Source organism: Vigna unguiculata, chromosome 3 (genome assembly GCF_037176805.1).
Source record: "Vigna unguiculata cultivar grain cowpea cultivar isolate G323 ecotype 2 chromosome 3, ASM3717680v1, whole genome shotgun sequence".
Lineage (NCBI taxonomy): Eukaryota > Viridiplantae > Streptophyta > Magnoliopsida > Fabales > Fabaceae > Vigna > Vigna unguiculata.
Window position 1 is genome coordinate 28039083 of NC_140794.1, and position 18343 is coordinate 28057425.

Genomic DNA, 18343 nt, shown 5'->3' on the forward strand with positions numbered 1-18343 from the left:
AAACATCATAAAAACAGAACCGAATAGGCTAAAAATAAATTCTTCCAAGAATTATAGTAATTAAAAATGAAAAAAAAAAATGACTTATAGTACAGGACTTTGGAATTAAGGCAGGTGTGATTTAATTAATATTTATATACTCATGATAACAACTCTCCTTCCCCAACCCAATGATTTAAAAATCCAAGCCCTATAATTGATGGCACCCTCGATTCCTCACTTTCCATATTTGATAAATAAATAAATATATATAAATAAAATATAAAGAAGGAGGAATCTGAATGTAGGGTTATTGAGTTGTGTTGTGTGAATGCAGTGGTATGGGTGAGCACTAGAGGCTGTGTAATGAATGAATGGTAGAATTGGTTCCAATGAAGGTGGGCGTATAAATGGAAATTAGGCGTACATATAGCAGGTTGAAAAAACTGATGAGGATGCCGTACACGAAAAACATGAACGAGGAAGCCAAAGCCAAAACCAGAAAACCCAAACCCAGTTTCGTTTCTTCTATCACCACCACTTCCCAGACACTCTTCGCCATGGCGCGAAAACCTCTTCTCAAGCAAACCCTAGCTACGCTCTTTCTCCTCTTCGTCCTCTATGCAATCTTCAACGCCTTCTTCTACCCAACCGATTCCTCCGCCTTCGACTCCACCTTCTCCTTCAACTCCGCCTCCTCCGTTCTCCTCGCTGGCACCGGCGCCAAATTCCCCACCGTAAAAGTCTTCCTTTACGATCTCCCCAGCAGGTTCACCCACGGCGTCATCCGCCACCACGCCCTCGCGCGTGGTGCACACTTCTCCGAACAACACGATGACGTCTCCTTGCTCAAGTACCCCGGCCACCAGCACATGGCCGAGTGGTACCTCTTTGCGGATCTCTCCCGAAACGATTCCGGACGATCAGGCTCGCCCGTGGTTCGCGTCATGGATCCCGAGGAGGCCGATTTCTTCTTCGTGCCGTTCTTCTCGTCGCTGAGTCTCATCGTGAACCCGCCTCGACCTCCCGGCTCGGCTGCCAGTTTGGAGAAACCGATCTACAGCGACGAGGAGAATCAGGAGGCGCTGGTGGAGTGGCTTGAGGAGCAGGAGTATTGGAAGAGGAGCAACGGGAGGGACCACGTGATCGTGGCTTCGGATCCGAATGCGATGTACCGGGTTATCGACCGGATAAAAAATTGTGTGCTGCTTGTCTCAGATTTCGGGCGGTTGCGACCCGACCAGGGATCGCTGGTGAAGGATGTTGTTGTACCCTACTCGCACCGCATCAGAACGTACCCTGGTGATGTCGGTGTCGCCGATCGCAAGACCTTGTTATTTTTCATGGGCAATCGGTATCGCAAAGAGGTATTGTCTTCTGTTGTGATTGGGACTTTGGATTTCAATTTTAAGATATTGAATTGTTTATGTGTAATTTTATATTCTATAGCTCTACCCAAGTTTTGAATTCGCTTTTGTCGATGACATTGGGGGAAATTGTCAAGAAGTGCCATTGATGTGGCTGCAATTGGGGTTGGGGTTGTATTGAACCCAAAAATCTTGACATCGTAGCCTAATTCATGGCCGTGGACCATTTTGTAAAACATTGGTTCTACCTGGAACGGGAAAAATTAATTTAGCTTGTACATTTAGAATCGATGGTGGGATGAACGTGGTGATGGAGGGCAAATGAATTTGATCTAGTTGGGAGAGTTCGAGCTATGAACTTTTGAAAACGTCTTTTAGTTATGAATGTAGTTTTAAACAGCAAATTGAAGGATGACGGATGCAATTCGATTTTAATATTTTATTGATGTATTATCGGAGAGCCTCTTCTCAGGCGATCTTCGATTTACATTTGTCTTTGTCTCGGGCCCTTTTAGGTTCATAGGCATGAAATTTCCTCTATTCTGACTGTTTGCAGAACCAGACTCCCTTTCGTTATTTGTTATTTAGTGTCTTAATCAATGCCTCAAATAGGATTGTCTTCGAAGAAAGACAGCACCATAGGGGTACCAAAACAAAAATAAAAAAATACCATCTTTAAATTGTATGTATTCCTTGCTTGGGGTAATGTTGTACTTTATGGTGGTATTTTATTCTGTGTAGTATCTATAGCACTAAGTATCTTCATTAGGTTTCCCCATTTTGTTTTCATTAAATATTCCAGCATGATGCTGTAACAGTAACACTGTTTTCCTTCTATGTGCTTAAATACCTGAAACATCACCGCTGATTTGGATGGTTTATCTTGTATTGATTCCTTGTTGCTCAAATCCGTTTCACAGGGAGGGAAAATCCGTGATATACTCTTTCAAATTCTAGAAAATGAGGAGGATGTCATAATAAAGCATGGAGCACAATCCAGAGAGAGTCGACGGGCAGCTTCACAAGGAATGCATACATCCAAGTTCTGTTTACATCCTGCAGGAGATACTCCATCAGCCTGCCGACTGTTTGATGCTATAGTTAGCTTGTGCATTCCAGTCATTGTCAGTGATAGTATTGAGTTGCCTTTTGAAGATACTTTAGACTATAGAAAATTTGCTGTGTTTGTGGAAACTACTTCTGCTATAAAGCCAGGATATTTGGTGTCAAAATTGAGAGCTCTGTCCAAACAAAGAATCTTACAATACCAAAAGGAACTAAAGGAGGTTAGTAGTGCAGCATAATTTATTTTTGCCACGGTATTTTTTGGTGCCATTACTACTTTTTTTCTTTAACTCCACCTGTTGCATTTTTTAATCCATTGTAAAGTTTGACGGAATCAGTACATAGAAGGATATTTGGTGGACTTTGATTGATATTGCAAATTATAGCTTTTTCCTTATGTTAGGATGCATGGAATTCTGTTAGAATCTAATGTTTTTATTTGTCTAGCTAGTTTATTTTCTGTTTTGACACTCGCTTAGTGTGTTAGCATTATTATCTTTTTATTTCTGGTTTTTAGTATTTATAAATATTTTGTTATATAAGACCATGTATTCAGGGTTACAAGGCTAAGGTGAATAATATTTTTCATTCTTCAGTCACCTCTGTTTCTCTTAGTAGTAGAGTAGGTTTCCTAACATGGTACCAAGAGTGTGAGTTGTCTCTTTTATGGATACTGGTCCTACTTCCACGGCGACCTCATGTTCTCTTTTCCTATTCCATTTCAGAAAAGCTCATTGATACTAATATCTTCCTCCGACAACAAGTGGAGCTTGTGATTTAGGGGTTGAAAATCTTGAATATACCACCTTAGGCACCTAGGATCAGCTTCTCCTTTTGTGGCTTCAATCCTTCTTATTGGCTTCCTTCTTAGCTTGAATCATTGGTTGTCAACACTCATTTCAGGTTTGGGAGAAGATACATGCTCATTTCACTTCTCAAACCAAAGCTCGGGCTCGTTAGCTATGCATCGAGCTTCATACCATGAAGAAATGTGAACTACCAATCAATTAGTTCCTTTTGTGCATCAAAGCATTGGTTCATTCTCTTTATTCAATTGGCGATCCTGTATTTGAATGCGGACAACTCAATATTATCCTTGAAGGACTTTTGGTTGAATGAGTCCTTCCTCTCTTTCATCAATAGTAACCCAGACTTGTTCTTGTTAGACGAAGTTGAATCTCTCCTCGTTACTCAAGAAGCACATATTGCAAAGTTTTGGCATAATACTAACAATATTTCTTTGGATCCCCCTCAAGCAAATTCTCAAACAGCTTCTACTCTCATGTCCACCTTGCTCAGATGGCTTCTTATTCTTCTTTGACTTTTCATCCTCCTTCCTGTCATGGTGGTTGTTTTCAATGTGGCCGAGTCGTGGACGTCGAAGTGGACATGTTGGTCATGGAAGTATTCAATGTCAAGTTTGCAACAAATATGGTCACACAGCAACCCTTTGCTATCATCGCTTTAACCCCAACTATGTTCTTCAACCCTACAATATTCCTTTTCCTCAAAATCTGGCACCGTATATCCTTCATATCAGCCATCATTTCCAGGTATACCACCTCCAAGTGCATTTGCTCATTTTCTAGGCTATCAACTTCCAGGGCCATCCACTACGTATTGCCTTCACTTCACCACTTGTTTTTGCCTTCCTCTTAGGCCCATTACAATACCACTGTATCGGCTTCACAACCCCATGCTTATGTTTCTTAGTGCACACTGGTCTATCAACCTGTTCAACAATCTCAGAATTCAGGAGATGCTTGTGTCTTCCTTGGGAATGGACAAGGTTTGCATATTAAGTATTCTGGTTTTGCAATTCTTTCTTCTCATAATCCTGTTGTTCCTTTGCACCTTACCAATCTCTTGCATGTTCCCTTTGTAACTAAAAAATCTTGTTAGTGTCAGTCGGTTTGCTAGAGATAATAATGGATATTTTAAATCTCATTCCACTGTTTTTGTTAAGTCCCAGGTTGATAACGTTGTCCTGCTATGTGCCTATCTTTGTCTAGATGGTCTCTACTACTTTCCTTTTCTTCTGTTGCATGCCCAGATCGTGTCTCCACCAGTTTCCACCGTTTCCTTTGTTCCCAAATCTCTGCTCTTTCCTCAATACCCACACGCAATTCACTATGTTTTCCCTTTGGCATAATAGACTAGGTCATCCTTCCGTTGTTGTTTTCCATAATGTTCTCAAACGCTGTAATATATCTCCACCAAATAAAACTATGATAGATTTCTATGTAGCATGTAGTATGAGAAAGTCTCGTCAATTACCTTCTAACACTTCCTTAAGCTCTTATACTGAACCTTTACAGCTTGTCTTTTGTGTTCTTTGGGGTCCTTCCCATGGAAAATCTTCTATGGGTTATCATTATTATGTTTCATTCATTGATCCCCATAGTAGATATACTTGGATTTATTTTTTGAAACAAAAATCTAACACCTTAAATGCTTTTAAACAATTTAAATCCTTTGCTGAACTTCAACTCAATCATAAAATTAAGGAAATTCAAAACTGATTGGGGTGGTGAATTTAGACCTGTCACTTCATCACTGTTTAATTTGTCCTCATACTCGTCATCAAAATTGTGTTATTGTACGGAAACATACGCACATATTGTTGAAATGGGTCTTACTCTTCTTTCTCAAGCATCTCTGCCTATGACTTTCTGGGACCATGCCTTTCACACTGCAGTTTATAACATTAATAGGCTTCCTGCATCCGTTATTCCTCATCCCATTCCTTGTTGTACTCTTTAATAAAGAAATCAATTACCATTTTTTCATAGTTTTTGGTTGTGCTTGTTATACTCACACTCTCCCTTATGCAACCAATAAATTGCAGTTTAGGTCCATTTTCTGCACTTTTTTGGGGTATTCGTCGTGTCACAAAGGGTACAAGTGTCTTGGTTCCAATGGTAAAATCTTTAGTTCTAAGGATGTTATCTTTGATGAACACACTTTTCCCTTCACACTCAAACTTAAACTCCTTTATTGTCCTCTTCATCTTCCCACATTTTATCTCATGGGATCATTCCTACTGTTGTTGACTGTCCCACTCAGCATGCTACTCAAGATTCTCACGTTGTTGAGTCATCCTTTGTCTCACATTCTTTACAGCCAACACCTTCCTTTATTGCCTCTGTTCAGCCAACATCTTCCTCTATTAGACCCACCCATCCCGTGCGAACCCATTCCAAATCTGGTATTGTCAAGTCCCATTCCAAATCTGGTATTGTCAAGTCTCGTCATTTTCCTACCTTACTTTTTAGTGTTGCAGTCAAGCAAGCTTTCTCCTCTCGTCTTTGGAGACAAACAATGCAATCTGAATAGGATGCCTTTGCCTTAATAGCTAATGATACGTAGCATCTCACTTCTCTTCCTCCTAGTTGGTCTACTATTGACTGCAAATGAGTATTTCGTATTAAAGAGAATCTGCATGGTACTGTAAATAAGTAGATAGCCTGTTTAGTGGCCAAAGGTCATCAGAAATTTGGGTGTGACTATTCAGAAAATTTTACGCATGTTATAAAGTCTGTTACATTCTGCATCATTCTTACATTGGCTCTTACCAATTATTGGTCTATTCAGTATATTCATATAAATAATGCCTTCTTCAATGGCATTCTTCATGAAAAGGTTTACATAACTCAACCTCCTGGTTTCGAGTCCATTGATTCCTCTCTTGTTTGCAAGCTTCAACATTCTATACATGGTCTCAACCCCCCCCCCCCCCCACCCCCCCCCCCCCCCCCCCAAGCTTGAGCTTGACTACTTTTGGGTATTGAGGTAAAACATTTCCTTAACAGTTCTCTGCTGCTCTCCCAAATTAAATACATTCGTGATTTGCTTCGAAATGCTGGCATGGCTGATGCTAAGGGGGTATTTCTACTCCTCTTCAAGGTGGCTTAAAACTCAGCAGGTTCGGCTTACATTATTTTGATGATCCGATACTCTATAGGTCTATTGTTGGTGTATTGCAGTATATTACTATCACCAGACCTGAGATTTGCTACAGGGTCAATAAAGTCTGCCAATTCATGTCTCAACCATTGATAGAATGCAGGAAGGCAGTAAAACGTACATTGCGCTATCTCAAGGTCACATTTCTTATGGTCTGAATCTTCACCCTGCTTCTAATTCTGCCCAGTACACCCTCGCTGCATACTGTGATGCACCAGATGTTGATGAAGGTCAACCTCTGGTGCGTGTATATTCTTTGGAAATAATTTGGTCTCCTAGTGGTCTAAGAAACACTTAAGATTAAACAGTGAAAATATATTTTGAGGCCTTATGAGACCCTTCTCATGTTCCTCATATTTATAGATATGAAAAGCAAATATTGGAGATTGATTAATCATCTTAGCTATAACTAGGTGCAGGGGTTAACCAACACTCAACCCCCTAACTAACACATAATGATTGCCTAGGTACAGTCATTATTTCTATAGAAACAAACACTGGTTCTGAAATTTTGTGCCAGCAGTCTCTTCTAAAGGAGTTAAATATTCCCTGTGCTACATCTAGAGCTGTCAAAACGGGTAACCCGGTCCGACCCGGCTCGACTCACCATGGGTTGATGATTTAGTGAGCCAACCCAACCTGGCTCACTTTTTAGCGAGTCAAAAAAATTCGAACCCAGCCCGGCCCACCACAGGTTGGCGGGTTAAACGGGTTGGCTTACGGGTTCACTTAATTTAAAAAAATACAATTTTTTTTTTATTTTTTTTCAATCAAAACTAAATTGTAATTCTAATTAAAATCTAAATAAACTTTAAGACAATCTAAATATAAACCAAAATAAAAAAAAATACAAATTATTTATGTATTGGATAAAAAAACAACCTAACATGACCCAAATGTAAAGCCAACTTAATAATAAAATAAAAACACTTGTGTGACCCTTTTATCTACGGGTTGGCTCACCAACCCGGTTCACTCGGGTTGGTGAGTCGGGTTCTAGATGAGCCGGGTAAAAAATCAACTTGTAGTAAAGTTTGTAAAAGTTTTTCAACCCAAACCTGTGATGACCCGGGTTGGCTCGCGGGTTCCAACCCATTTTGACAGTTCTACCTACACCTATCACCTACTGTGACAACCAAAGCACTGTTGCCCTCAGTCATAACCCTGTGTTACACACTAGAATGAAGCACATGGAATTGCATATCTTCTTTGTTCATGAAAAAGTGCTGGATTTCCTCCTTAGTTAATACTCATTCCTGCTTAGGATCAACTTGCTGATATATTGACAAAATCCCTCTCTCAAGCTCGTTTCTCTCTTCTGCGTTCCAAACTCAGTTATTGATTATTTTCAATGACTTTGGGTTTGAGGGGGACTGTTAGGATACACAGAATTCTGTTAGAATCTGATGTTTTTGTTTGTCTGCTTTATTTTTTGTTTTGACATTCTGTTAGTTTGTTAGTAGTATTATCTTTTCACTTTTGGTTTTTAGTATTTACAAATTCTGTTTTATAAGACCATGTATTCAGGGTTACAAGGTTAAGGTGAATAATATTTTTCATTTTTCAGTCACCTTTGTTTCTCTAAGTAGTAGAGTAGGTTTTCTAACACCTTATCTTATCCTGATTCTCTCTCCTTTATTATTTTTTGTGTATTCATATACAGTGATGTTTTATTGATCGGAAGACAAGATCCCTCATTATGGTTATGTAACTCGGGAGTTAATTAATTATTAATTATTCATCAGTAATAGGGTGCTAATTTCTCATTGTATTCCTGTTATGGTACTTATACCTTTGGTGTGCGAAGTTTGATTAAGAGCATTAATTCTAGATTGATTGATTATATTTTGAAAATTTCCCCTGGTTACAGGAGCTTTAATTTAGTTTAAACTTGTTTCAGGTTAAGCGATACTTCGAATATGAAGAACCCAACGGGACAGTTAATGAGATCTGGCGCCAAGTTTCGAAAAAACTTCCCTTGATTAAATTGATGATTAACCGTGAGAAAAGGCTTTTTGGAAGGGAATCGGTGTGCTCTTGCGTATGCACAAACCAGACTACGGTTATTAACCTATAGCACTTGTCCTTCTATCAGGTTTGGCATTCCGTGAAATCAGGGTCAGTTTTGTCAGGACGTTCCGAGGTGATGAGGAGACATTTGTATGAGCGATAATGATAGTTGTAAATATGGTTTCTCTCATTTCGCATATGGGTGACTTGACGAAACTTGATAATCTCAGTCTACTCAACAACTTGTCCACCAGGGAATGCGTATGAGATATGCAACAGAAAGTCATGCACAATTATCATTATCCATTACATTAAAATCCTTCCATGTACTGTGGGGTTTGACTCAAGTACGATATGTCGAGTCTTCTGTGCATAGCTTGTCACCTGATATGTACTGCGAGTATACCCAACAAGTTCTGTTGTAGATTCCAGTATGCCCCTTTTAAGTTTAAGCGTTCAGATCTAGAGTAGGAAGGAAAATTAACATTATAGCGCATTGAATTGTACAGGATGAGAATAAAGGCATTATTATTCTTTTGCATCATAATATAGGCTCTTTCTTGGTTTGACTATGTACCAATAGCACTAGTATTGTTGCATCGTTTATTGACGTGGGGCATGATATGGGACTCGTTAGATGTACATTATGCAATTTGGGGAAATTTATGACTGCTGCAATTTTACATGGACTTTTACCGAAATGGATAAAATTTAAACGAAATATTTATATAATGGAAGTCTTGTTTGAAAAAATGTTTGAAAAAATAACATCGTACTTCAATCTAAGATTTTGAATTTTGGTTTTGACAAACACTTCAAATTGAAGAATTTGTGTTTCAATGCTCGATTCTGGATCTCACTTTTCTGTTTTTAATGTGTAGTAGAATTTGTTTTTGTGTTAATTATGGTTTTGATTCCTAAACTATAACATATTTTGGTTTTAGTCTTTATTTTAAAGTTTGAGTCTTTTAAGTTTTTATCCTTATAAAACACATGAATTTAGTTTTTAATATTGGATGAAGTTAACAATTTTTGTGATATTGCAAATGATGTATACGTCTACCATTTATTTTTTGACACATGTTTTCTTTAAAATTATACATGTAAGTTTATCTTCTTTATCATTTTATTTTATTTTGTTTTCTTTTTGTTCTCCCCCTTCTCCAACCATCTTCGTTTCCTTTCTAACCTACATCTTCATCTTCCTTTCTCCCTCCACCATCTCCATCCAGCATCATCTTCCTTCCTTTATTTTCCATTATAGAGTTAATCGATAATTCATTTCTTCTATTTTCATCTTCTCCATCAATTCTCTCCTTTTATTATACTCATCTTCGGACTCATCCAATTTTTCTTCCAATAATTATTTCAACTCTCTCTATCAAATTCAAATCCTTCAAAATACATAATAAAGTTTTTAAGCTTACATTTTTATTTTTTGGAAAAACGATGATGTTTCTACGGGATGTACAAAAGAAATATATAAAATAGATAAACAACTAATGTAGTATTGATATTAATTATGTTTTATTTTTAATACAATAAAAGAACTTAATATTTGGGTGTTTAATAAAAAAATAATATTAATATATAATTAATTTTTAAAGAGTTATATAGAATTTTAAATTTATAAATAAAAGGTAAATGGTTATTTTTTTCTAAATTGATTATATATTAACTAATTTTTTTAACAAATAAATATGACAACAATTACTAAATATCAAACACATTCAATTCTTCAAAATTAATCAAACTAAAATTTTGTATTGAAAATATATATTTTTTTAATATATATAAATAATGAACCTACTATTTGTCCAAAAAATTACTCTAACAAGCTTATTCAAAAAAACAATGAAAAAAGAGCACGAAAATATTAAAAGAAAAAAATTTAAAAACACTTATTCATTTTCAATTTTTAATAATTAAGAATTTATTTTTTTAGAATAATTCATAGCATGAGTATTTAGTTTAAGCTCTTCAAAAGAATGTACTTAATAAATTAAAATTTTTTAAAACTGTTATTTTATTTTCTCTCTGATAAAAGTAGGAGTTATTATTTTAAGGTGAACGGGTCAAAATTTTAACAAAACATTGATAAGGTAGGAGTTATTATTTTTTTGGAATTGGAGAAAGTGAGAAAATTGGTGATGGAGAGGAATGATGGAGATGGTGAAGTAGGGAAAGAGGATGAAGATGAAGGTGAGGAGGGAGAAAAAGGTGCCTGGAGGAGAGGAGAAAATTTATGCACGTGTCTTTGTGATGTGTTGGATTGAAATTGATGAAAGGAAGGGGAAGAAAGGATTGACTAGGTGAAGGTGGGAGAGGTGAAGGATGGAGATGGTGGAGAGAAAAAGGAAGATGAAGATGAAGGTTAGAAGGGAGAAGAACATGGTTGGAGAAGAGGGAAAAGAAAAAAAAATGAAAAAAAAGAATAAAATAGTACAAAAAAAACTTACACGAGTAATTTTAAAGAGAACACGCTTGAAAAAATGAATGGTGGACATGCACACTGTTTGCCATGTCACAAAAATCGTTAATGTCGTCCAATATTGAGGACCAAATTCATATGTTTTATAAGGACAAGGACTTAACAGGATCAAACTTTGAAATAAGGACTAAAACCAAAATCGTGTTATAGTTTAGGGACCAAAAACATAGTTAACCCTTTGTTTTTAGCATAGACGGTATCACGTCAAGACTTTGGATTCTAAACATTCTTAATATCTTCTCTTTTTCAACTAAAAGATACAAATTAGTCATCCCAACCATGACCAATAGGAACCAAAAGGCTTAATTGAGTTGGTTGGACTTGAAGGATTAAGATTAGATATGATAAAAATATCCTTAATTGTGAATATCCTATAGGTGAAATTTGTTACAAGTAATAGATGAATACATTAACCAAGTAAAAATTAAAATTACAATTTTGTCTAAAGATTTTCTTATATTTCAGCCATCACTAAATTAGTGTTTCACACATTACAATTTTATCTCTAGATCTTGGTTCTCCTTTTTATGAGCAAGAGTCATTCTACACCAGTTGTGATTGCTTCACGATGCTTCATCAAGCCCTACCAGTAGTCGCACAACTTCGTTGGAACCGACGACCTCACCAGTATTACTAACGTTGAAATCCTCTTTTTTCATGTAAGGGTTTCCCCTCCAGATGCGAACACAACACGTGACAACGATCATGGACCATTAGAGGTTTCTTCGTTCAGACATGTCACAGAAATCATTGTAGCTACTACTGAATTGAACACCACCATGGGTTTTCTTCCTCTGGCAAACCGTTACTTTTTTCACTGCTTGCAACCAAGAATTTCACCAATGACACCAGTGACCATCGTTTGGGATGCCCACTTTAGGCTAATAACCACCGCGACATCGCTTTTGCCCTTTTATGGAAAATAAAAACTTACCTAGCAAAGTCTGCACCTTTCTCCTTTCTCCACTCAAAGTCTACACCTTTTATCTTTTCTAGGGTTTCTTCCATTCTCTATAATTTTTCATTTATGATTATTCACGATACTCGTAAATTATTTTAAACAGGTATTCGACGAGTAATGTAGCAGGTAATGAATGGATTTTCTTAATGTGGGTCGGATAGCGGGAAGCTACTACCTATGTCCTTCCCTAATCAAGTCAAGTTGGCAGAGGAAAAAGGCCAAAATGAGTCAACTTGGACCGAAGATCTAGATGTCTCTGCATGGATCGAAGGTCAATGTGAGTCAATTTGGGTTAAAGGTGAAGTTAACTTTGCTTGGACTGAAGGTTAAGGTGAGTCCACCTTGTTAGTTTTGAAATGGTTGAAATGCTAAGAAGGAAGGGTTGAATTGGCTAGTTAAAAATTTAGGCTATCTTTGAAAGCTAAAAACCACCTTTAATTGAATCAATTAGATCACCAAGTTAGGATGCAAACACTATTGAACTGTACACTTTCAATCGGTCAAAAACAGAGTTAATCGATTGAAACAGAAAAACAGACGACTGAAATACTGGGAAAAATGAAGAAATGTATATTCGAGTTTTAAACCAGGAACAATGCACAATAATCAAGACAAGTTCTAAATGATTATGCAAACATGCTCAATACTGCAGATGTCATGAAAATATGCAAGAACATGAAAAATATGATTAAAACACAAGTTCTTGAAACTTTAAAATGAATATGCAAGAGAGAAAGGTTAGAGAAGAGAGGAGACCACGAGATTTTTATACTGGTTCACTCAAACCTGAGCTACATCCAGTTTATCAAGGCAACTTAAGTTTGACTTTGCACTATTTCAAAAGATTTACAAAGTATCTACCCTTACACTTTCAAAACATGCAAAAATCACATAAAAGACTCTTGAATCACACAAGAGTCACACCAGCACAGCAAGAACCCTCTTGCAGACCTGGAAAACCACCAAGCACACACACAAACCTTGAGAAAGATCAAACCTCAGTGGTAGTACAACCCAGCCTACCACAAACCACTTTCTCCAAGCTTCAAACCAAGCCAAAAGCTCTAAGAATTGATCCAAGATCAATCTTTAACTGCTGCAAAATTTATGATCACGAAGGATAAAGTTTCCACGAGTTTCCAAAACAATTTTGCGCTAAAAAATTATCAACCAAACTCTCTTTCGAAAATCACAGCTTTTATAGTTAAACTGTTATGAAATTTAACAGGTGGATTTTCAAATCAATCGGTTGATTTCACTTGACTTAAGTGAAATCATTCAATTAAAAAATAAATCAACTGATTGAATTTGTTGCAGACTACTACAACTTGTAAGACCCAGAAAAAAATGTTTTTTTTTTATTTACTTAAATAAAATTAAATGGGATGACGTAATATGTTTTATTATCATTATTTTTTTTATTAGAGAATGTGATAGTTAGTAAGTACTTTGTAGCAAGGAAGATCATGAGTTAGATTTCCCTACTAGTATGCTTATCAAAATTATTATTTTTTTGGAGAATAAGGTGAAAGTGTAGAATTATATTTGTATTATTATATTAGTTATTATCAATAGGAGCAGGAGTTAGTTGGTCAAATTCAATCCTTTTTAGTTCAATATTATAATTTTGGCAATTAAATGTAACTTTGGATGATGATGAACAAATTAACGTGAGCCAAGGCTGATCATCGATCAAAATTGAGGAACTAATGTAAATGGACATAAGACAAAGATATAAATAGAAATAAAAAATATTAAGTGGCTAATTATGGAGAGTGAATACATTGTCAGCTTTAATTTGTAATTATTTTTTTTATGGTAGAGTAATAGCTAATTAAGGAGAGGAATTGAATATTAGGGTTGAACTGGTAGCTTTTTAGGTCAGAAAAGCTAGGTTACCGGGCATGGAGAAAATACAGAGTGTGTGAGGCAGGAGAAAAATTTCATGTCCGTAGGAGTAAGAGGGTACAAAGCAAGTGCTTTTTGTCACTAGTTGGTCAACATAAGCATTTTAACCGGAATTGAAGAAGACTGTTTTGGAAAGGTGATAAGACAGGATTCAGAGACGTCTTTTAAAAGTAGTAGCAAGAGAAAAAGGTGTTATCAGCTACAGGTAAGGGGAGCTATTCAATTTATATTTGTTTTTTGTTTTCTGATATATTCTTATGGAAGTTAAGTGTTGGTATTATTTGTGTAATGGGATTGATTTTTCTCGTAATTAACTAGAATTTGTGATGGGGATTCTTGGAGTTCTTTCTTATGGTAGTAGAAAGATATATATGAATTGGAAAGTCAATAAAAGGAAAAGCAAAGGAGCATGAGATGATGTGCCGTTAAAGAAATAAAAATGAATAAAAGTTTAAGTGTTTTTCGCATGAAGTGTAGCCATGAGTATATATTAGTTTTAAAACTATACGTGAACAAGTTTGTGATAGATATGTATATCCATAGAATATTTTATTATATAGTATATTTTAAAGTGTTTATATATAGTATATTATATTATTATATTATAGGAAAAAATTCATTAGGTGTGAATCATATAAAATATTATATATTCTTTGAAATAGATACCTTTATATTATTGGTTTAGAAAGAGGTTAAGTGAACCAATAGAGAAAGAAAAGGAATGAACTTGGAATATGATAAAATACGTAGAGCATTGATTTATTCACCCTGAGCTAAGTAGGAGTATATGGCGGAAAAAAGAAGAAGAAAAGATAGAAATAATAGGAAATAAAATCAAGCTTTTAGTTATTGGTGGTGCAGAGTGTTGAAGCGGAAACGTGGTTTAGTTTGGAGCCTTTAATATAAGTTGGATTGGTGCAATTCCAGGGAGCGAAGTGAGTAAGAATGTTGGTATATTACTTTAGGTACAAATTGATTTTTATTATCCAACCATGTTTCTTTTAAAGGTGAAATTCTCAGAGAAAGTTGGACAGTAAATTAGTATAGATCCTGTATAAAGATGGATTACTTGATTCTTTTTAGATCAACAATGATTAGGTGTATCAAAAGTCTTTGGAAGTATCTGGTTAGTACCAATAATATTGTCATAATAACATGTGGTCCAGTTTTAATAGAGTTAAATAGATGAATACATTTTGAATTGGCAGGCACATGTATTTGGAGATAGCGGTTAATAATTGTCGGTTAAGAGTTTGTTTTTTTTTTCACGTCAAGTGGACGTGTGAGTCTTCTCGCAGTGTGAGAAATAAAGTCGTTAAGTGACTTTGGTCTTTTGACTGGTTTATTGCATGACTGTTTAAAAATAGTATGTTGTTGTTTGAGATATGTTCTAGTTATGTGTGAATGATGGGTGACATATTATTTTATTCGGAAAGTTTGAAAATGATGATGAGGTAGTATATGTGAATTTTATATGTGATGTGATTGAAAGCGTGTAAGTCTCAGCAAGAGGTGAAGGGGCTCTGGGAGCTAATCCTGAGGGGATCTGGGAGTTGATTCTGTGGACTCCGGTTATACTTTCTGGGAGAGTAGCAAGGAGTGATAGACTCGACGTAGTGGTACCAATGTTTGACCTTGCCGTAAGACTTATGGTGGGGCAATGGAAAGTAAACTCTGTTTGGAGACTCTTGGGGAGTAGGAAGGAAGAGTGTGTTTTGTTCTATAAGTGAGCTAGTTGGATGGTAAACTACATGCAAGGGTTGTGTTAAGAATTGAACCTCTTGAATTGAGATTTGACGTGATTTTGTTGACGTGAATGAGATAATAGACATTGTGCTTACTTATATTATATTGAATGATGTAATAAAAATGCTTGGGTGAGGTGTTATATGATAATTTTATTTGTTAGATAACTTATTTCAATTATGATGTGATATTAAGTTAGCTCACCCTTGTATTTTGTTGTGATTCTCACCTTTGATGATCCTATGACTTGTGTTATACGAGAGCAAATAAGGTTGCAGATGATGTTCTGGATGCACAGCAGTGAGGAGCGTGGGTTTGCTTTGAGAAGAAGAATTTGTTTTTATATAAGATGTATTTGGAACGATTTTAATTATTGAGTAATTTTAAATGTTTTTAGTATTGAATAAATTTTAATGTGTTGAACATTTATTTGAGGAAATAAATAAGAGATTATTTTATTATTATTATTTTTTTGTTGATAAAGAATGAATATGAATAAAAAAATAATATATAGTTAAGTTTTTTTGGTAGCACCTTGATGGGGTGTTACATAACCAACCTTTTAACCTGTTGAAAAACCATTCAACAAATTAAAAGACACATTTTAACCTATTGAACAACCATTCAACAGATTAAAAAACATAGTAAAGACCAAATACATCTAATTAATGCTACAAGGTCTACAATATGAATTACAAACTTCAAATACACTTTCTTAATGATGTAACTATGTGGAGAGCACACATTCCTGCCTTGATCAACATGAATACCATCAAATCTCCTTTCCTTCATTAATGTAGGCTTCATTCCAATGGTAATGACTTCAAGATAGCTCAAAAGGGCTTCATTAAATCTTCATCAAATCTTCAAGAAGCATACCACCTTGACTTCACATGTCAACACACCTAGTTTAATAAGTGGAGTTTTGGAAAATGATCATTTAGTCCCATGATGGACGCCAAAATGTTTTGGATGTAGGGTCGAACGTCCACTTAAACAATTTTCAAGTGTGCTAACTCCAATGTGATCCTCTTTGTGCTTGGGTAATTTGTTTGTCAATCGATCTGTGGGTACTTTGGTGCTAAAGTTAACTTAAGAACGATGGGTCAAAGCAGTTAATGCTATAATAAATGCGTAATAAATATACCAACAACCATATATTTGACCTATATTTATAGTTTTCTCCTTGGACTTTTGATTAGGGAAGACCTAATTATGATAAAATTTCCTTTAAGTTTGGTTAATGATTTGTTTAGGCTAATATTGTGTTTAGCTTATTTTAGCATTGACTGATCGATTTTTTTCTCAACTAGTCGACCAGTCATGTCCAACTCCGATTGGCTGTACTAATTGACACATATAGTACAAACACAAAGAGACGAATTAATTGCTTGTCCTTAACCATATCAAATCTTGATATGAAACCATACATTGAGGAATTTGATAGTTTGAGAACAATGATTATAATTAATAAGATATTTTTTTTCTTTATCTTCTTATTCAATTGTTATAGTTAAAGATGAAGGAGTCAAAAGTAAAGGCATTCACTATCAAATTATGGTTAGAGTTGTCATCTTTAATCACCCTTGCCATTAAGTTATGCCCTTATACCGAGACAGAAAGTACACTTTATTTTAATTACCCCTTTTCTTTAGGACAATAATATTCAATTCACAATATATTCAGAATATCGGGCCTTTCATGCCCTATATTTATGCACATAGGGATGATTCCATAATAAGTCTAGGGATGATTCCATATTAAGTGGTGATGCTCCTAAAATCAATTGAGGTGGTTGGTATTAAAGTTTAGTTTTAGACTTTGTTTCTATTCTCAATACTATTTGTCGTTGTCCTCTTTGAAGATAGTGGCAGGATAAAAAGAAGTTGGTTTAATTACTCAGATGGTCCTCACTTTGGTGGGAATGTGTCAATTTGGTATATGCTTTTAAAAAAGTTTCAATTGCATTCCAACCTCTAGAAAAGTGTCTCAATTAGGTATTTTTAAAAAAAATACAAACGGTGTTAATGACAATATGTTAAAACGTCATTTTTAATATAAAAAAAATCAGTATAACATTTACACAAATAATAAATGTGATCCCAATTTGGAGAGGGATCATTACTCTATATTGAAAAAAAATGGGTTTAAATTGAATCAAAAAGACATATGTAAGGACTAAATATTATCAAAGAGACATATGCAGGGACTAAATTGAAATCAAGACAATGACATCTGGCACTGACACCGACACGTGGCAATGTCCTGCAACGTGACATAGGCAATGCCATATTTCACACCAGGGACCTAACACATGGTAACAAACATTTTTGCATAAAATATTAAAAAAATAAGCCAAAAAATTAGGGACCATCCGAATAATTAAGAAAAAAAAATCTTTTTCCCTAATAGTCAAGCGAAATTTACTCTTGTGGGTTTAAATGATCTTTCAAATTTCGTGGATGTCAACAAAATTTTATGGCTGAAATTATTTCCAAAAGAACTAGTACATTTATAGAATCTAAATAAGTAATTAAGATCAAACTATGTTGATGGCGGAAGATCAAGGTCAAATGACTATAATTTTGGGATATGAGATGATGAAAATTCATTGGTTAAGACATAAATAATTCATTTGGGTGTTTGTCAACTTTATTGGACCTTCGCCCCATGCCGATTTTGTTGGACCTTTGGTCTGAGTCGACTCGACTGGACCTCCAACCTGGACTAACTTGACTTGACCATCCACTTAAGCAGACTCAACTCGACCTTTGCCCTAGGTTGATTCGGCTCGACCTTTGCCCTAGGTTGATTCAACTCGAAATTTATCTCAGCACGACCTTCAACCAA

The 18343-nt window shown here is 35.6% G+C and overlaps 1 protein-coding gene across 5 annotated transcripts; it reads left to right on the plus strand.

Annotated features, from left to right (window-relative positions):
- Positions 1-222: 222 nt before the first annotated feature.
- ARAD1 (Exostosin family protein) lies at positions 223-8959 on the plus strand. Of its 5 annotated transcripts, XR_003603203.1 has the most exons (5): positions 223-1346; positions 2267-2632; positions 3315-3964; positions 4071-4200; positions 8278-8463. XR_003603203.1 is itself a non-coding variant. In XM_028063280.1 (3 exons), exons 1-3 carry the CDS (start codon positions 390-392, stop codon positions 8452-8454), a joined length of 1500 nt encoding a protein of 499 aa, XP_027919081.1. In that variant the 5' UTR covers positions 223-389; the 3' UTR covers positions 8455-8959. The 5 variants fall into 5 exon arrangements, 2 of the variants coding, with proteins under 2 accessions (XP_027919081.1, XP_027919082.1); XR_003603202.1 differs by having other exon boundaries at positions 3315-4200; XR_014993862.1 differs by lacking the exons at positions 3315-3964; positions 4071-4200 and adding an exon at positions 6224-6336 and having other exon boundaries at positions 8278-8415.
- Positions 8960-18343: the final 9384 nt, after the last annotated feature.